The 18,278-nt window shown below is 38.1% G+C and overlaps 3 protein-coding genes across 3 annotated transcripts in view; 2 read left to right on the top strand and 1 right to left on the bottom strand.

Annotated features, from left to right (window-relative positions):
- rims2b (regulating synaptic membrane exocytosis 2b) overlaps positions 1-18,278 on the bottom strand; it is a 172,719-nt gene that overhangs the window by 149,010 nt on the left and 5,431 nt on the right. Inside the window, exon 3 of the mRNA XM_082186686.1 lies at positions 1,288-1,326. Within this exon, the coding sequence (XP_082042812.1) occupies positions 1,288-1,326 (39 nt within the window). The remainder of the gene's footprint in view (positions 1-1,287; positions 1,327-18,278) is intronic.
- Positions 10,169-12,883, top strand: LOC309510677 (uncharacterized protein; the record flags this gene model as incomplete). The annotated part of the gene is made up of 3 exons (XM_082185550.1): positions 10,169-10,482; positions 10,707-12,791; positions 12,857-12,883. Exons 2-3 carry the CDS (start codon positions 10,866-10,868, stop codon positions 12,881-12,883), a joined length of 1,953 nt encoding a protein of 650 aa, XP_082041676.1. The 5' UTR covers positions 10,169-10,482; positions 10,707-10,865.
- Positions 12,791-17,708, top strand: LOC309511475 (uncharacterized protein). The gene is made up of 2 exons (XM_082186697.1): positions 12,791-17,359; positions 17,583-17,708. Exon 1 carries the CDS (start codon positions 12,891-12,893, stop codon positions 16,803-16,805), a length of 3,915 nt encoding a protein of 1,304 aa, XP_082042823.1. The 5' UTR covers positions 12,791-12,890; the 3' UTR covers positions 16,806-17,359; positions 17,583-17,708.

Raw genomic sequence — 18,278 nt, 5'->3', positions numbered from 1 at the left:
AATATGACCATCGCTACACTGCGGTCAAGACAATGACCTCACTAGAGCGAGAGTCCCCTCATCAACACCCCGATCTACCCCCTCTTTGAGAGGTGGTACTTTGGCTGGTGGACAGGGTGACCTGAGGGTGACGGTGTGGAACAAAGCACCGACGATATTTCCTTGGCCCACACCCCCCTCTTTTTCCATGCCATTGGCTCGTTTTCTAAAACTCAAAGGTGATAGGCTTCTAAGCGAAACCCCCATTCGTCATTCACTGACGTAACATCTCCGTTCCCTCCTCAGGGAACGAAGGTTAAATAAGTAACCGAGACGTTACAGTCGTAACCCGAGACGTTATATACACACACACACACACACACACACACATTTATGTAGACATTCTATTTTAAATAAATGCGGTTCTTTTGAACTTTATATTCATCAAAGAATCCTGAAAATAAGAAACAAGAAATGTTTCTTGAGCAGCAAATCAGAATATTAGAATCATTTCTGAAGGATCATGTGACACTGAAGAGTAATGATGCTGAAAATTCAGCTTTGCATCACAAGAATAAATGACATCTTAAAATATATTCAAAAAGAAAATACTTATTCTAATTTGTAAGAATATATGACAATATTACTGTTTTTAATGTATTTTGATCAAATAAATGAAGCCTTGGTGAACATATTAAAGCCTTTTCAAAACCACAAACAAATCTTATTGACCCCAAATTCGCGCATGTAGTGAAAATTAAAAAGTCATTACATTGTAAAAAGAAAAAATGATAATTTTCTAATGCACTATAAAAAAATTTGCTAAAGGGGTAAGACATAAAAAAAAAAACTTTCTTAAAGATATACTTTTTTTTTTTTTTACTGAAAAACAAGAGTGTAATGCAATAGATCAGTGATCAGAGAAACGGCAGCATTAGAACTAAGGGTGGAGAAAGAAGCCACAATATGAAAGCAGGTGAATCACAAGAGGAAACTAGTTCTGTATACTGGAGGACGGTGGAGGAGAAACTGACCAACTACATGTACATATGGGTCACTACAGCAACACAGATTTGCGATTAAATGTACAACCCAAAGGTTAGAAGGATGAGAAAGCATGAACAGTTTCAGTAAATCAAATGGGGAAAAGGGCCCTAGAAGGACTAGTCCTGAGTTTTCAACTACAGAACATCATAAAGCCAAATAACTGATCATAGGTCAGCTCTGAGGGATGTATCATAGACAGCAGAGGGCGAAGAAGGAAGACTGAAAGCTTAAAGTATGCTGAAAGAATTTGCTTGTACTCACTGAGCTGGTTGAGGCTTTGTGTCTTCTTTAGGAGGTTCCCTAAAAAGATATGTTCAACAGCTCATCACACACACAGGGCAAAACATAAGACAAAATCAAAAGGGACATATCAAAAACAAATTAAATTATGGCATAATGAAGTTTGAAAACTAATAATAGTAAAATAAAATAAAAATATTGGGGCTGCCAAAATAATGTGCCAAATCGTTAAATATAATTATTAATAATATTAAATAATATTAACATCATTACATTTCATGCTATTGGACCTTTAAGAATTTTAGGGAAGCTTGTTTCTGTCACAGAATATAAAAAATTGTCGTGGTCAGAATTATTGATACCCATGGTAAATATGAAACAAAGAAGCCTGTGAAAATAAATATAATTAAGTAATAAATGTTTTTCTCATATACACATTGGCCACAAACTTTTATTCGATACTTTTTGCAACCTTCTTTTGCCAAGATAACAGCTCTGAGTTTTCTCCTATAATGCCTGATGAGTTTGAAGAACACTTGACAAGAGCTCAGAGATCATTCCTTCATACAGAATTTTGATGTTTGTTTTGGATCATTGTCCTGGTAGATCCAACCACAGCCTATTATAAGATTTCTAGCAGGCTGCCAATTAAAAAAGAAAAAAAGAAATTATCTGTTGGTTTATTTGATAGAATACATGATATCTGAACAATATGTCCAGAACCTCTGGCAGAAAAATAGGCCCACAACATTAAAGATCCAGCAGTATATTTAACCATGGGCAAGGGGTACTTTTTACCCCAAAGTTCACTAAACCCATTTGATGGGTTTGCTGCCAAAAAGCTCTTTTTTTAGTTTAATCTGACCATAGAACGGGACGTTTGAAGTTCCAGTATTTGTCAACTGAATGCTGGAGTTTGTTTTTGATGACAGCAGAGGATTTTTCTTGGAACCCTCCCAAACAACATGTGGTGATGTAGGTTTTTTTTTATTTTTTTTTTAGGTTTTCTGACCCTAAGACTCAACTCATTTCTGCAATTCTCCATCTGTGATCCTTTGAGAATCTTTGGCTACTCAAACTTTCTTCCTCATCATGCATTAAGAAAATACACATGTCCTCTTCCATGCAGATTCTTAACATTTCCTGTTGATTGGATCTTCTTAATTATTGCCCTGATGTTGGACATGGGAAATTTCTGAAATATTGTACTGATAAAAAATTCTAGGGGAGCCAATAATTGTGGCAAACGTGTATTGAGAGAATTTTTTTAATTTTTTTTTTATGAAAGATCAAAAGGATGAGCAATTCAGATTTATTTTCACATCCTTTACTGATCATAATTACCAAGGGTCCCAGTAATGACCACTACTGTATATCTCACAATTGAAAGAAAACATTTCAGAACTGTGAACACAACTGTGGCAAAAAAAAGTTTATATCTTTTTTTTTTTTTTTTGCAATTGTGAGGTAGGTTATACCTGCAGGCAACTGCAGGTTATAAAGTCAGAATTCCACGATATAATTCTCTCAATTCAGACTTCATAACTCACAATTGCACATTTATATTTCACAATTGCGAGAAATAAAGACAGAATTGTGATGTTACAAGGTGGCTAATTCGTAACAATTCATACGACCTCACTCGTACAAATTCATAAGATTTTTGCTAAATCGTACATATTTTACGAGTTGCCAAATTCGCATGAATTCGTATGAATGACCTACCCCTGACCCCACCCCTAAACCTACCCATCACGTGGGTTTAGACAAATCGTATGAACGAATTTGTACGAATTAGCCACCTTTTAATCACTCGTACGAATTCGTACGAATTGTTCGTGAGATACCGTTGGAATTCAAGGGTAAATAAACTCAGAATTGCGAGATATAGGGCCCTATTTTAACGATCTGAAACGCAAGTGTCAAGCGCAAAGCGCAAGTAACTTTGTGGGCGGGTCTTGGGCGCTGTTGCTATTTTCCCGGCGGGATAAATGACTCTTGCGCCAGGCGCAAATCTAAAATGGGTTGGTCTGAAGTAGCTTCATTATTCATTGGTGTGGTTTGGGCGTAACGTGAAATAAACCAATCAGAGCGTCATCTCACATTCCCTTTAAGAACAGACGCGCTTTTTCCATAGCGGATTGCTATTGTAACGGCGGATTTGCCAGGCGCGCGCCAGGAGCGGTTCACAGCCAAGGAGAGCAATGCTCTCATCACGGCCGTAAAAGAGAGAAGTTACATTGAAATGGAGAAACCCACCCAAATTAACTTTGGTTAAACAGGTGTATGATAATTTGGGTAAATGTGTAAGCTAGATGAATGCTTTTATAATAAATTATCTATCTATCTATCTATCTATTGTAATAATGTACGATTTGCAATAATTAAAACTGCTGCTTCTGTGAGAGAATAAAAGCGTATGCGCGTTGTGCACACACTACATTGATTATGGCCAAGCATGCGCCCTTAAAATAGCATATGAATAACATGCCACTAACTTTAAACTATTTTTTCCTGGTTAGTGGCGCAATTGTTTTCTAAACCATCAAAATAGCATGAAGGAACGTTTGCGCCGGAACACGCCTCCTTTTTTGCGCTGAACCGCCCAGGGAGCGTAAGTTCATTCCCTAGTTTAGCGACGTGCTTCTGTGGAGGGAAAAGCGCGCTTTGCGAGGGTGCAAAATAGGAATGATACATGCGTCGGTGTACAAAGTCAATTGCGCTGGGTGCAAGATAGGGCCCATAAACTTGAAATTGTAAGAAAAAAGTCAAAATTGAGAGTTTATATCTTTATTTCCGGTAATTGTGCTTATTGTAAAGTCTGCATTGCGAGACAAAAAAGTCGCAATTCACTTTTTTTTTTTTTTTTTGTGGCAGAAACAAGCTCTATAGTATTTAATCATCATCAGCGTTTATGAAGTTTGAAATGTAGGCTGGATATGGATGGCTGGTGTTCCTGTGTGGTCGAGATTTCACATAGGACTGTAGTTATACTAAACCCACTGCTGATGACTTTGTATTTTTGTCATTAAAATGAAGACAAAGTCTTATTGGAATAAACTTTATTTTACAGTGAAAATATTTTTGTTATATTGTGATCCAAATTAATCAAATTCAACATTTGAAATCAGATTTCAGATCATATAAGAAAAATATGAGATCATTGAAGAATGGCAGCCCCAATAAATAGGTAGACGGTTATAAAAATAAATATGAGCCATGTGTGTTATAGAAACAGACATACATAAACCAGCATGAATATAAAAATCATATAAACATGAAATATTTTAACAAAAAGAGAATAAATAATATGTAATGAGAGAAATAGAACAGTTTTTCCTTATATGTGACTTTTAGTATTGTAAGTAACATTAAATTAATCTTTAATCTGAAGACCTTTAGTGTAAAACTACTTGAGTACTACCATATTTTCTCACTATTTCTGCAGCATACAGAATGCATACTCTACACAATATTATGCTCAAATGTGCAGATTACAACCAGGACGCACAGCATAGAACACCATATCCCACAATGCAATGTGTTCGACTGGGCCTTCCATTTCCTGTCTGATGAACAAATTTTGTGCACCATATATGTATTTATCAGCTTGTAGAAAAGCTACTTACCACGGTGGCTCTTTACCACATATTTGATGGTGGTTGTCAGTGTATTACAAAGGTACAAAATGCATCTTAGTACTTCAGTAGGTTGGTATAATAACATTATATCAGTTAATGAAATATATGTTTTTACTGTAAATTTAAAGTCCAGCAAGATTACAGTACAGTTACTGTACTGTTGTTGTATATCTGTGTAAAAAAGTAGCATACTTGTACAGCAACTTTTTAAAGCCAGCACAAACAAGCATAGTGTTAATCCTGTTACACAACAGGTTTGACATAAGACTGATTACTTGAGACTGAGGTCTCTTAAAAGGTCATATATGACAGAGATGAGTTTATGGCATCATGGGGGAAAAGAAATTTTAATATGGAAATATTTTATGGTCCTGTGGAAATCCCAGTGTACGTTTGGCCAGCTAAACACTGTGCCTTTCAGAACAAGTAAAGAGATTACAACCTGTTATTAGCCAATCAGCACTGGCCATTCTAAATGCCTGACACTAAGTCCTAATACAGTACAGCTCTGATGCAGAGATCAAGTGCACTTGCACCACTGTAGCTTTGTGCATGGTGTTTAGGATCGTTATTGTGTTCGAAATTACACATTCGATCTCCAAACAGATCCGCCATACTAGCCTTGCAGTGTAAATCTCTATTCGGACAGGATTACTTTTACATGGAGAGGTGGGGTAAAGTAATTATTTCCAGAGCTTCTCAGTGATTTTAGTCCCATCCGAATGTGCCATCTCAGTAATCATTTAGTACTGTAATAAAATTTCCTCTATAAAAGTAGTTTTCCACAGTTTTTCAAGTATGGAGGCGCTTTAAGAAGCACTTAGTTGCTTTCTAGGGGGTGGGATGTCAAGTCTGTGGCAAACCTCAAGTGTTTTCCGCATACCATTCAGAACAAATAAAGGTCGAAAGCACTTGTTAGAGGCACACAACTTCTTTTAGCTCTAGGTAAGTGCCTTTTACCAATAGAATCCAATCTGAATTTAATTCATTTCATTAATAAATTGTTCGACCAGACCTGACTGTTATACAAATATATCAGGAAGCAACGTAATATGCACATGATGACAGGGAGGTGACAGCGGTGTGTAAATCCAGTTACCCCTCCAACTTCTGGTAGTTTTACTTCTGGTAGATTTCTTATCCCGTACGAATTGGCCAATAATATTACAGACGTCCTGTGGTAAAATTACATTACTCCATCAACCCTTGTAAAACTAAACCTGTCCGAATAGGACTTAAGATGAAGCTGGAGGTTCCTCACAATTGCACGTCTCATCCAAGACTTTGGAAGTTATTTTGAAGCGTACAACCAGTGAGGTGATTTTCAATCTCTTGTGAAAACTTTTGCTAGTCTTTTTCGACCTGCCCAGTGCCTTACATTCTGCATGGTCTCACGGTGCTTTGCAGTTATTCTGTGGACATTATGATCGCTCAAATTCAGAAAATAAGCAATATTCAAAATCAACTGACCAGATTTTGTCATTTTGATAATATCCTCTTTTGTTGCAGAGGAACTATTTTCACTAAAACCCACAAAATAACATTGAAACAATTAGTTATACAGACCAAGCACAACTGCGCAATATGCTTACAAAATCTTTTATACATTTTTATATTATATTTAAAAAATGGCTGGTATAGAGCATTGCAGTGTTCTATAGAGATTGGTGTTAGCATGATGCTAAGCTAGGTTCTGTAACACAGCTAAACTCACTCATACAGGCTAAAACATTCACTTGGCCAGAACAAGTCAGACATAAAAGTTTGAATGCAGAGTGAATGGAACATGGAATGTGGCTTTCTTTAATAACATTTTAAAGCAACAGTACCTAACAGTAGATGAAACTGCAAATCACAGAACAACTGAATATAACAGTATAAAGACACAGCCTTTATTATTTATAAATGTATTTTACACACATAGATTAATGTCACATATTTTCATAAAAGAGATAGTTTACCCAAAAATGAAAATTCTGAGCACTCCCCAATTCTTAAACGCCACACTCACTCAGTGTGCTGTCATAAGGAATATCCAAAGGACTTTCTCTCTTAAATCTGCCTTTGTGCATTATGTGACATTATGAGACAATTACGAAGACATACAGACAAGTCCAATCAAATTCCAACTCAGATGTAGAAAGAAGTCTTAATTTAGTTCTAAATTTAAAGCTGAAAGCACATAATAGATACAATGTGCTTTTAGATAGACAACTTTCTTTGTCATTTAGCAGATATGTTTTTCGGTGCGCTAATTGCTTGGACTCTCCCCCTGGTGCATCCTGGGGAAAAGTGCCTTACCCAAGGGCACAGAATTGACAGGCGGTTCCCAGTAATTCATTTCATTAGTGGCCCTACCTGACACTAAACCAGCAACATTAAAATGATCAGACCAGACCAGACATAACAAGTTCAATCCCAGCATAGACAAAGAAGTTGTATGCATTGAAAATCTCTGCGAACAGTAGTACTGCGAACTGTAGTCAACACTTGTAAAATTGTATGCGCTATAATGCTAGATGCTTAGTGAACAAGAAATTAGTAATCTGATCAAATAAATAACTTGTGTATATATATATATATATATATATATATATATATATATATACAGTATATAATTTTTCCCATCTTTTTTGTTTTTGTTTCATTGTTCAGACAAATTAGATAAATCAGACAAATTAGATACCCTTTGTGAAAAATAGAACACTTAGGCATACTTAAAAAACAAAAGAGTACTTATTGCAGAAATAATATCTTTTAAAAGAATATACTTAAAGGCATAGTTCACACAAAAATGAAAATTATATAATCATTTGCTCACCCTCATATCGTTCTAAACCTATATGCATTTCTTTCTTCACATTTTGAAGAATGTTGGTAAACAAACAGTTTTAGTTACCATCGACTTCCATTGTATGGACAAAAAAACAAAGACATTTCTCAAAATATCTTATTTTCTGTTCCACAGCAGAAAGAAAGTCATTCAGGTTTGGAACGACATGAGGTTATTTTTTTATTTTTTTTTGTGTGAACTATCCCTTTAATTACAAACTGAATGTAATGTTTTCAGGCACTTAAATGCATGTTAATTGAAATTAAATTAAAATGTATCATAGTTATTTATGTTAAATGTTAAACTTTAAAGTGTTTTTGACCCACTTAAGTAGATAGTACATTATATATATAATTAAATAATTACTTTTATTGTTTTTGAAATATGGTTAAAGTGTACTGATGAATGTGTACTGATGAGCCTTTATGGTAAACTAAAATATCCTGTAATGTAACTTCTATTGAAACTTGAAAAGGTTGCAATTTAGTACATTTAAAATATATTAACTTTAAATGTAATATCGAATAACACACTTCAGTTAAAATTATAATCTCTTATATAAAGCTCTTTACATGTTAGTCAAGACATCGAAATAAGTGTACTTCTTTAAAACATGACAAAAGATTAATAAAACAAAATTATTTAATATGTACTTTTACTAGTAAAAGTAAAACTTTTTTATTTTGACATTACTACAAAGTGTACTTAAGTCATGAAACTGTACTCTCATTAAGTACAATTAAGTGGCTTTTTTAATTTAATTAATATACTATTATCTGCAAGAGCAGTTTATATATATATATAAATATATATATATATTCTATATTATTATAATGTTTATATATATATATTATTTTAAGATTTGAAGTACACACTACAAGTACATTCAAAACAATTACGCAACTATACTTCCAAACTCTCTCGACAGGTACAGCCAAAATCTGGCATGTCAGAATGGTCAAACAAGCAAACAAAGTTTTGAAAGAGCCACTTGTTTGCATTTAAGTCAACCTATAAATAGCTTAGAGATGACTCTGCACATAAACTGGAACACAAGAAAGAATTTTAACATTTATAAATGAAGCACCTCACCTTTAAATCCTGTTTGAAACGCCTGTCAATATGAACATTTCTAAACTTAAATGCACGAACATCTGTATTCAACAAGGTATGAGATTTTTTTTCTACCATCAGAGGTTTATCAGACCACTTCACTGTTCCATTCTCTAGCTGAGGAGGACAAACCCACCAGACACCTCTTAAAGGAGAGAGTGTGTGTGAGACTTAAGTACAACTATCAAAACAGACACACAGAGACGAAGATACAGACTATAACATGTTGCAGTGGGTCTGCACTTACTTGATTAATACTTAACCAGTACTTGACTGACTTTGCAAAAACTCTCTAATCTTCATAAGAAGCCTCATTTTCCATAGATCATCACTCTTAGCACTTAATACTCAGGAGTGAGTGCACAAGATATGAACGTATCTGCTAAAAAGCACAGTGTCACCTCAGATGACCGCCTGTGCTGTGCTCTTTTAGCATGCCCTGCCAAAGTACATTTCAAAATCAGCCACTGATATTGGGGATGTGCAACACTACATTCAAAAACAGCTAGACGGAGCAGACAGAATCAAACATTGAACTTTGAGTTGTCAACTATTTTTAACTTTTATTCCCGAATTTATACAAGCAATGGCAACCGATTACTCTGAATGTGTACAGACATGAACAGACTGATAGATGTTTTTTGTCTAAATAATCTCAGTTTAACAAGCATGGGTGTTTCTATGTATGTTTTATGCCTGCTACAGACTGTGCAATTTCGGCAATCCTATACGCTGATTTCACGCAGCCGCCATTTTGAAATCGAAAGTGAGGCTCCGGTGGGAAGAACCCCGGAAGTAAAGATAAACAACAATGCCTTGGATTACCAACCTGAAGCTGCTGCCGCGATTTACACTATTGGATGTTAATATCCAATATAGGATATGTATATAGTTCATTCCTGCTTCGTTTTTTACATTCTGAATTATATATAAAAAAAATATTTTATTTATAAATGAATTTCACTGTATATAGTCTAAAGTATGAAAGAAATGTTTGTACATTTTTAGAATTGACACAACATCATTAAACACAACAATACGCCATCGCATTCACGACTCTCCTGTGATTAAAGGCGACACTTCCGGTTTTCTTCCCACCGGAGCCTCGCTTTCGATTTCAAAATAACGGCTGCGTGAAATCAGCGTATACGATCATTACAAATCACACTGTACGACATGGATCGAATAAACTTGGGCACATATGTAGACTGTACGATAATGACTGTAAATAACCCTCAGTTATTTGATTTAGTTTTGGGTATTAATATATTATTCTGATATTATCGTAAGACTATATTTCTTAATATTAGTTTAATATTCTTAATATTGTGTTTATTATATTTTGGAAGTTTACTTTGCACTCTTAGTTATTTAACCTATAGAGACCTTTATTTTGAAAGGCGGCTTGCCGGAAAGGCTAACAGATCGCTTGCGCACAGAGAGCGCGCACACATTCAGATTGCTGACGGACGGAGACACGGAACCATGCGGTCACGGATTCACGGATCTGAATTCTAGTTTTAGGGTCACCTTTAAGTGAATTTAGGCATCTAGTCGCTGTTTGGTTTTATTTTATTTTATTTTATTTTTGTGTCTGTTGTTTAGCACCTGGTTGGAAAGGAGTACAAGGTATACATCATGTATATTTATGCATTTGTATAATGTTACATAACATATCCTGTCTTTAAGAATGTTTTTATATGTTTTGTTTGATTTATGAGTAATTTAAGTTGTTTATGGTAAATGTTAGTACTAATTTCGTAATTTTGTTGCTATATCGACTACTGTTTTGTTTCATCTATATGTACGTGAATTATTTACAAATTCCAATAATGTTAATTTATCTGTTTTAGCTCTTACGGTGTTGTGAAGGTGTTGTGAAGGTGTTCTGATGGCATTGTGAAGGCATTATGGACAATAAACCGACAACATCAGTGAGAGAGCAAATTTCTTTTATTCAACCGGGCTGCTACAGTAAGAGCTTTTCCTATTGATTCCATTTGCTGATGTAAATGATGACAGATCAAGGATCCAAGTCGTGCACTCCTGTGAAAGAAATGGAAGCATTAAAAATCCTACCTTCTCAAAGCAGAGATTCTGAAGATGAGATAGATGAACATTCTGATGGTGTAAAAACAGATGAAGTACGTCGATCTGGTCGTGCACGAATTCCAACAGAAAGGATGCTCGCATATCAAAGAGAGGAGTCACAAAAGGCAGAGAGAAGGCTCATGCACGCATATGAGCAATGGAAAGCTGAGGCTCGAAAGGCAAGAGGGCAGCTGAAAACAGACATTCCTGAGAGTCAGCTAGCAACACTTATAGACACATTGGAAAATGAAAGAGACAATGTAATGAATGCATACATGAGAGTTCGCAGTTATGTTACTCCTCCTACTGATACAAGAAGACGAATTGATGCTTGTGACGCTGTGACGAAGGATATAGTAAAGATTGCTTATGAGAGGATCTCAGGTGTTGATGGAGACCTAGACGGTGAAAGAGTAAGAGGGCGTCTTCGGGAATTACTTGATCGAGATTATGCTCGCTCCGTCTATGGTTCTACGGTCTCGCGTATCAGCTCCAAGTCAAGTACACCCATAAGTCAACCTTCACTGAATTCCATACTGATGGCTAAACGAATAGAGGCAGAAGCAGAGCTTGCAGCAAAGGAAGCAGAATATGCAACAATATTGGAGGAAAAGGAACAAAAGGAAAGAATACAACTTCTAGAAGAAAGGCAAAGAAGAGAACTTGATGCTCAAAGGAGTGAGTTTGAAAGATTACACGCGGTCAAGGAGGTAAGAGCAGCTAGAGCCAGACTAGAAGTGTATGACAAGGAAGAAATAATTTCCTCTGCTAATCAAAATCACGAGCTGCAGCAACCTGTAAGCATTCCTACACAAGAACCTGTGTATTCATCCTCAATTAAGCCAACACTCAATGAAAAAACATCATCGCCAACTCTCAATGCTGATGTGTCTTACCTTGCACAGGCTGTTCAAGACAGTATAACGCTGAACAGACTTCCTATGCCAGAGCCTACAGTCTTCAGTGGTGACCCCATTCACTTTATTGAATGGAAGGCTTCTTTTCAATCACTCATCGACAAAAGACATATCTCCTCAGCAGACAAGTTATACTACTTGAAGAAGTATGTCACTGGTTCCGCTCGGAAAACTCTAGAAGGGATGTTTTACAGAAATGATGAGGAAGCTTACAAGGACGCATGGAAAAGACTTCAGGATCGCTATGGACAGCCGTTCATTGTACAAAGAGCATTCCGAGATAAACTTGCATGCTGGCCCAGAATACAGCCCAAGGACGCTGAAGGACTCAGAAATTTCTCAGATTTCCTGAATGCATGTAAAGATGCTATGCCTCATGTTAAGGGACTGGAAATATTGAATGATTGTGAGGAAAACAGAAAACTCGTCAGTAAACTTCCTGATTGGGCGGCTGCCCGCTGGAATCGTCAAGCTACGCAAACACTGAGTGAGACTCAAGATTTCCCACCTTTCCATGATTTCGCTAACTTCATGTCAGTTGAGGCCGAGGTAGCCTGCAACCCAGTCACTTCCTTCTATGCTCTTCACACTTCTGAAGCTAATAAGGAGAAACATAACCTCAAGGTTAGTAAGAACAAAGCTAATGTCTTCCACACAAAGATAATCACACAATATGAGAATCCGAAGCACACTAGTAAAGTCTCAAAACCATGTCTGTTCTGTCGAAATGGTGAACATCAGATTCATGATTGCTCTAAATTCTCTGCAAAGTCTCTTGAAGAGCGGCGACAATTCATAAAGGATACTAAGCTGTGCTACGGATGTTTGAAGCTCGGTCACAGTGCCAGAGACTGTCGTTCCAGACATAGCTGTGATACCTGCAAGGGAAGACATCCTACCTGCCTACACGATGACAGCTTCGAAAGAAGGGTGAAGTCCTCCCCTGCCCAAAGCCCTGAGAACACACACGAAAGGGTTGTGACGACGTCTTTAAGTGTAGAATCTGGATGCACATCTGCTAACACCTCAATGATTGTGCCAGTGTGGTTGTCCTCACAAAATGACCCAGCCTCTGAGAAACTCGTCTATGCTCTGTTAGACACACAAAGCGACACGGTCTTCGTCGAATATGCAGTAAGCCAAAGTCTAAAGGTTGACTCATGCCCAGTGACACTTAGGCTCACTACCATGGTTGGAAGAGATTCGTTGATATCAAGTGAAAGAGTTTCCGGTCTTCGAGTCAGAGGTTTTAATTCTACGGTAATTCTAGAACTTCCCCCTGCATACACTAAGGAATGTATCCCTGTGGATCGCGCCCATATCCCTACCAGTGAGACTGCCAGGTGTTGGAAACATCTTGCTCCTCTGGCAGACAGAATTCCCCTGCTTCAAGACTGTGAAGTTGGTCTATTATTGGGATATAATTGTCCCAGAGCTTTAGCACCCAGGGAAGTGATTCTTGGAGCTGACAATGAGCCATATGCTGTTCGCACGGATCTCGGATGGAGCATCGTGGGCCCTTCCTTGACACATTATGAGTCACAAAGCGGTGTTAGCATGTGTCACAGAGTATCTATTAAGGAGATCCCTTCTGTAACGCCAGCTGACGTTATCAAAGTGCTGGAGTCAGATTTCAAGGATACTAAAGAAAACTCAAGAGTGGTGTCTCAAGAGGACATTATGTTCTTGAATAAACTGGAAGAAAACATAAAAATGAACGAGGACAGCCATTTAGAAATGCCCCTTCCATTCAAGAAAAGACCCTATCTTCCAGATAATGAGCCTCTTGCTGTCATGAGACTTCAACATCTAAAGCGGAGATTAATTAAGGACCAGGAATACAGAGAGCATTATGTGAAGTTCATGGAAGACGTAATAGAGAATGGTGATGCAGAGAGAGTCATTGATGAAGGAAAGAAAGGAGAAAAATGGTACATCCCTCATCACGGGGTGTATCACTCGAAGAAGCCAGGGAAATTACGCGTAGTCTTCGACTGCTCTGCCAGATACAAGGGGTCCAGCTTGAACGATCATCTACTTACAGGCCCTGACCTGATGAACAACCTGATTGGAATTCTTTTGCGGTTCAGACGGTATCCAGTGGCCTTGATGTGTGATATTGAGAGGATGTTTCACCAGTTCCATGTTGACGAAGCAAATCGAGATTACTTACGATTTCTATGGTGGAGAAATGGAGATTTCGACTCACAGCCTCAAACATTTCGCATGAGAGTACATCTATTCGGTGCCTCGTCGTCTCCTGGATGCGCTAACTACGGACTGAAACATCTTGCAAGAGAAGGTGAACATCTGTACCCCCTAGGTTCACAATTCATTATGCGAGATTTCTACATGGATGATGGAGTCTCCAGTGTTGAATGTGTAGAGAAGGCCATCCAGTCGGCGCGAGAAGCTCGCCAGGTTTGCGCACTAGGAGGTTTAAGATTGCATAAGTTTGTGTCCAACAACAAGGCAGTTTTGGAGAGCATACCACCCTCTGAGTGTGCTGTGGATGTTACAGCTGTCGATCTGTCCCTCACTGACCAGCCTTTGGAAAGAGCCTTGGGCATTTACTGGCAACTGGAACATGATAACTTCAGATTTCGTGTCAACCTAAGGGACCAGCCAGCAACCCGTAGAGGCATACTGTCTATAGTGGCCTCATTGTTCGACCCCCTAGGGTTTCTTGCACCATTCTTGCTCAAAGGAAAGGCTGTTCTGCAAGAAATGTGCAGAAATGGCGTGGGCTGGGATGATCCTTTACCTGATAGTTTGCGACCAAGGTGGGAGCATTGGAAGGCCGATCTTGAAAACTTAGAGAAGATCAAGGTGCCTCGTTGTATTGTGCCTGCTGGATTTCAGAGAATCACAAAGAGAGAAATTCATCACTTCTCAGACGCCAGCACAAGAGGATATGGCCAGTGCTCATACCTTAGGCTTGAGAACGAACAAGGTGACGTCCATTGTGCTTTGCTCATGGCAAAATCTAGAGTAGCCCCACTTAAGGTCACTACAATCCCTCGGTTAGAGTTGACCGCTGCGGTTGTGTCAGTTGCAGTGAATGATTTGTTAAAGGAAGAAATGAACCTTGCAGATGCAGAGGCATATTTCTGGACTGACTCTCAGGTGGTGTTAGGCTATATAAACAATGAAGCTCGCCGCTTCCACACGTTCGTCGCAAATCGAGTTCAGAGAATTCATCACAGTACAACTCCTCAACAGTGGCGATACATTCCCTCAGATGAAAATCCAGCCGACTATGCATCACGAGGTATGAGTGTCAATGATCTTGTCACTTCCAGCTGGTTCAGAGGACCGAATGTCTTGTGGGAAAGGCAAATGGCTCCCCCTGTGGATGTTAACACACAACTTCCAATTGGAGACCCAGAGGTCAAGAAGGCTCAGTCACTAAACACGCAAACGGTACAGTATTCCTGCTTATCCAACCGTCTCACAAAGTTGTCCTCATGGTCCAAAGTCATCCAAGCAGTTGCACGTCTACTTCGTAGAGTCAGGAAGGACAAGTCAAATGACCACAGTACAGTGGCAGAACGTGAGGATGCTAAGTGCATCATCATCAAGGACTTACAGAGTCAGATGTATGCAGAAGAGATAGCCTTACTCCGTAAGGGCAAGCAACTCCCACGCAACAACAGGCTATGCAATCTAGACGCCTTTGTCGACCACGACGGATTGCTCAAGGTGGGAGGAAGGCTTTGTAATTCTTCTGTCCCTAACTCCATTAAATATCCAGTAATCATTCCAAAGGAACACCATCTTGCAAAACTTCTGATCGCTGATTGTCATGAAAAAACTGAACATCAAGGAAAAGGCTTAACTATAAATGAGATCAGATCAAGAGGATTTTGGATAATGGGAGTAAATAGGACTGTAGCCTCCTTTGTACGACGGTGTGTGAGATGTCGTAAACTTCGCAGACCCACAGAAGAGCAAAAAATGGCCAGCCTGCCCTCAGAGCGTATAGATCCATCTCCTCCATTCACGTACTGCGGAATGGATGTTTTTGGTCCATTCATCACCAGACAAGGCCGTAAATCATACAAGAGGTATGGACTTCTCTTTACCTGTTTCTGTTGCAGAGCCGTCCATGTTGAGATGCTGGATGACATGTCCACGGACGCCTTTATCAACGGCCTGCGTTGTTTCATCGCTATCAGAGGAGCAGTTCGTCAAATAAGGTGCGACCAAGGCAGTAATTTCATTGGAGCTAAAAATGAGTTTGCTAAGGCCATGAAAGAGATTGACACCAATCATCTGGTAGCGTTCTTAGCAGAAAAACAATGTGACTTTGTCTTCAACGCACCCCATTCAAGTCACACAGGAGGAGTTTGGGAGAGACAGATTAGAACTGTGAGAAGTGTTCTTCATGCCACTCTGTCCTTATCTTCTGGAAGGCTTGATGATTCTTCCCTTCGGACCTTCTTCTATGAGGCTATGGCCATTGTAAATAGCCGACCGCTCACAGTAGACAATCTGAATGATCCTAAAAGTCCTGAGCCCCTTACCCCAAATCACTTGCTCACTTTGAAAACTACCCAAGCTCTACCACCCCCTGGCAAGTTTGTTAGAGAAGACGTATATGCTCGCAAGAGATGGCGCCATGTCCAATACTTAGCGGAGCAATTTTGGGGCCGTTGGCAGAAGGAGTATGTGTCTAACATTGCAACCAGACAATGCTGGCTTACACCAAGAAGGAACATGCAAGTTGGAGATATAGTCTTGGAGAAGGCAGACGATCTGCCCAGGAATGAGTGGCGCTTGGCAGAAGTTATTGAGACTGTAGTTGGCAAGGATGGCTTGGTAAGAAGAGTGAAGATACGTTTTGGAGACAAAAAACTGGGGAAGGATGGTAAACGTCTGAACAAGCCTTCAATAGTTGATCGCCCAGTGCAGAAGCTGGTCCTGCTGCTAGAAGCAGCCTGAACTTCCTGACATATCCTTTGATTTATGCAGTTCATAGTAGAATATGTTTGTTTTTCTTTTACATCTAGTCTTAAACATGGGTAATTCATTTTAGAAATCATTCATGATTAAAGTTTGAGATTTGTAGTCACTCATGATTTGGTGGGAGTGTAAATAACCCTCAGTTATTTGATTTAGTTTTGGGTATTAATATATTATTCTGATATTATCGTAATACTATATTTCTTAATATTAGTTTAATATTCTTAATATTGTGTTTATTATATTTTGGAAGTTTACTTTGCACTCTTAGTTATTTAACCTATAGAGACCTTTATTTTGAAAGGCGGCTTGCCGGAAAGGCTAACAGATCGCTTGCGCACAGAGAGCGCGCACACATTCAGATTGCTGACGGACGGAGACACGGAACCATGCGGTCACGGATTCACGGATCTGAATTCTAGTTTTAGGGTCACCTTTAAGTGAATTTAGGCATCTAGTCGCTGTTTGGTTTTATTTTATTTTATTTTATTTTTGTGTCTGTTGTTTAGCACCTGGTTGGAAAGGAGTACAAGGTATACATCATGTATATTTATGCATTTGTATAATGTTACATAACATATCCTGTCTTTAAGAATGTTTTTATATGTTTTGTTTGATTTATGAGTAATTTAAGTTGTTTATGGTAAATGTTAGTACTAATTTCGTAATTTGTTGCTATATCGACTACTGTTTTGTTTCATCTATATGTACGTGAATTATTTACAAATTCCAATAATGTTAATTTATCTGTTTTAGCTCTTACGGTGTTGTGAAGGTGTTGTGAAGGTGTTCTGATGGCATTGTGAAGGCATTATGGACAATAAACCGACAACATCAGTGAGAGAGCAAATTTCTTTTATTCAACCGGGCTGCTACAATGACACCTATTGACTCGTAGGCTACAACGCACATGTAAGGGATAATGTACATCCAGCCGGTTGTTCTCTCAGAATAAACCCCCTTAGGGCTAATGAGGACCCTGATGCGAAGCCCGCTTATTACACGCCTACTTGCCACAAGTAAATAATTAGACACGAAATATTGATCTGAGTTTAAATATTTTATTAAGTCTTTAAATGCAAAGCTTCCACGGATAATAAACAGGAGACGAATTTTATCAATTTGAAACTTTTGTTACTGCGCACAAACAAATTCTTATTGAAAGCAAAAAAAAATTGAGATATCAACCTCAAATTTGGAACACCACTTGTTTGATTTTCTCAGAGTTTTAGAGTAGGACGTGTTTTGGGAAATATTTCATATAGAAATTGAAAATTGTATATTTTTGTGCATTTTTTTATAACAAATAAATGCAAAATGTTATATGTATATATTTTATATTATAAAATATAATATAAAAAAAAAATATTTTTTTTTTTTTTTTTTTTTTACTTCAGCAATAATCTGCCAAGTGTCGTCTTTAAAAAGAGATCAAACTTAAGTCTGCACCAA

The sequence above is a fragment of the Leuciscus leuciscus genome, assembly GCF_965113295.1.
Source record: "Leuciscus leuciscus genome assembly, chromosome: 12".
Taxonomy (NCBI): domain Eukaryota; kingdom Metazoa; phylum Chordata; class Actinopteri; order Cypriniformes; family Leuciscidae; genus Leuciscus; species Leuciscus leuciscus.
Note: the sequence above shows the minus strand (reverse complement) of the source record. Positions and strands in the feature narration are given on the sequence as shown.

What these genes read in the sequence shown, in the direction of transcription:
- LOC309511475 (XM_082186697.1), top strand. Translation starts at nt 12,891, where the DNA reads ATGATTGTGCCAGTGTGGTTGTCCTCACAAAATGACCCAGCCTCTGAG.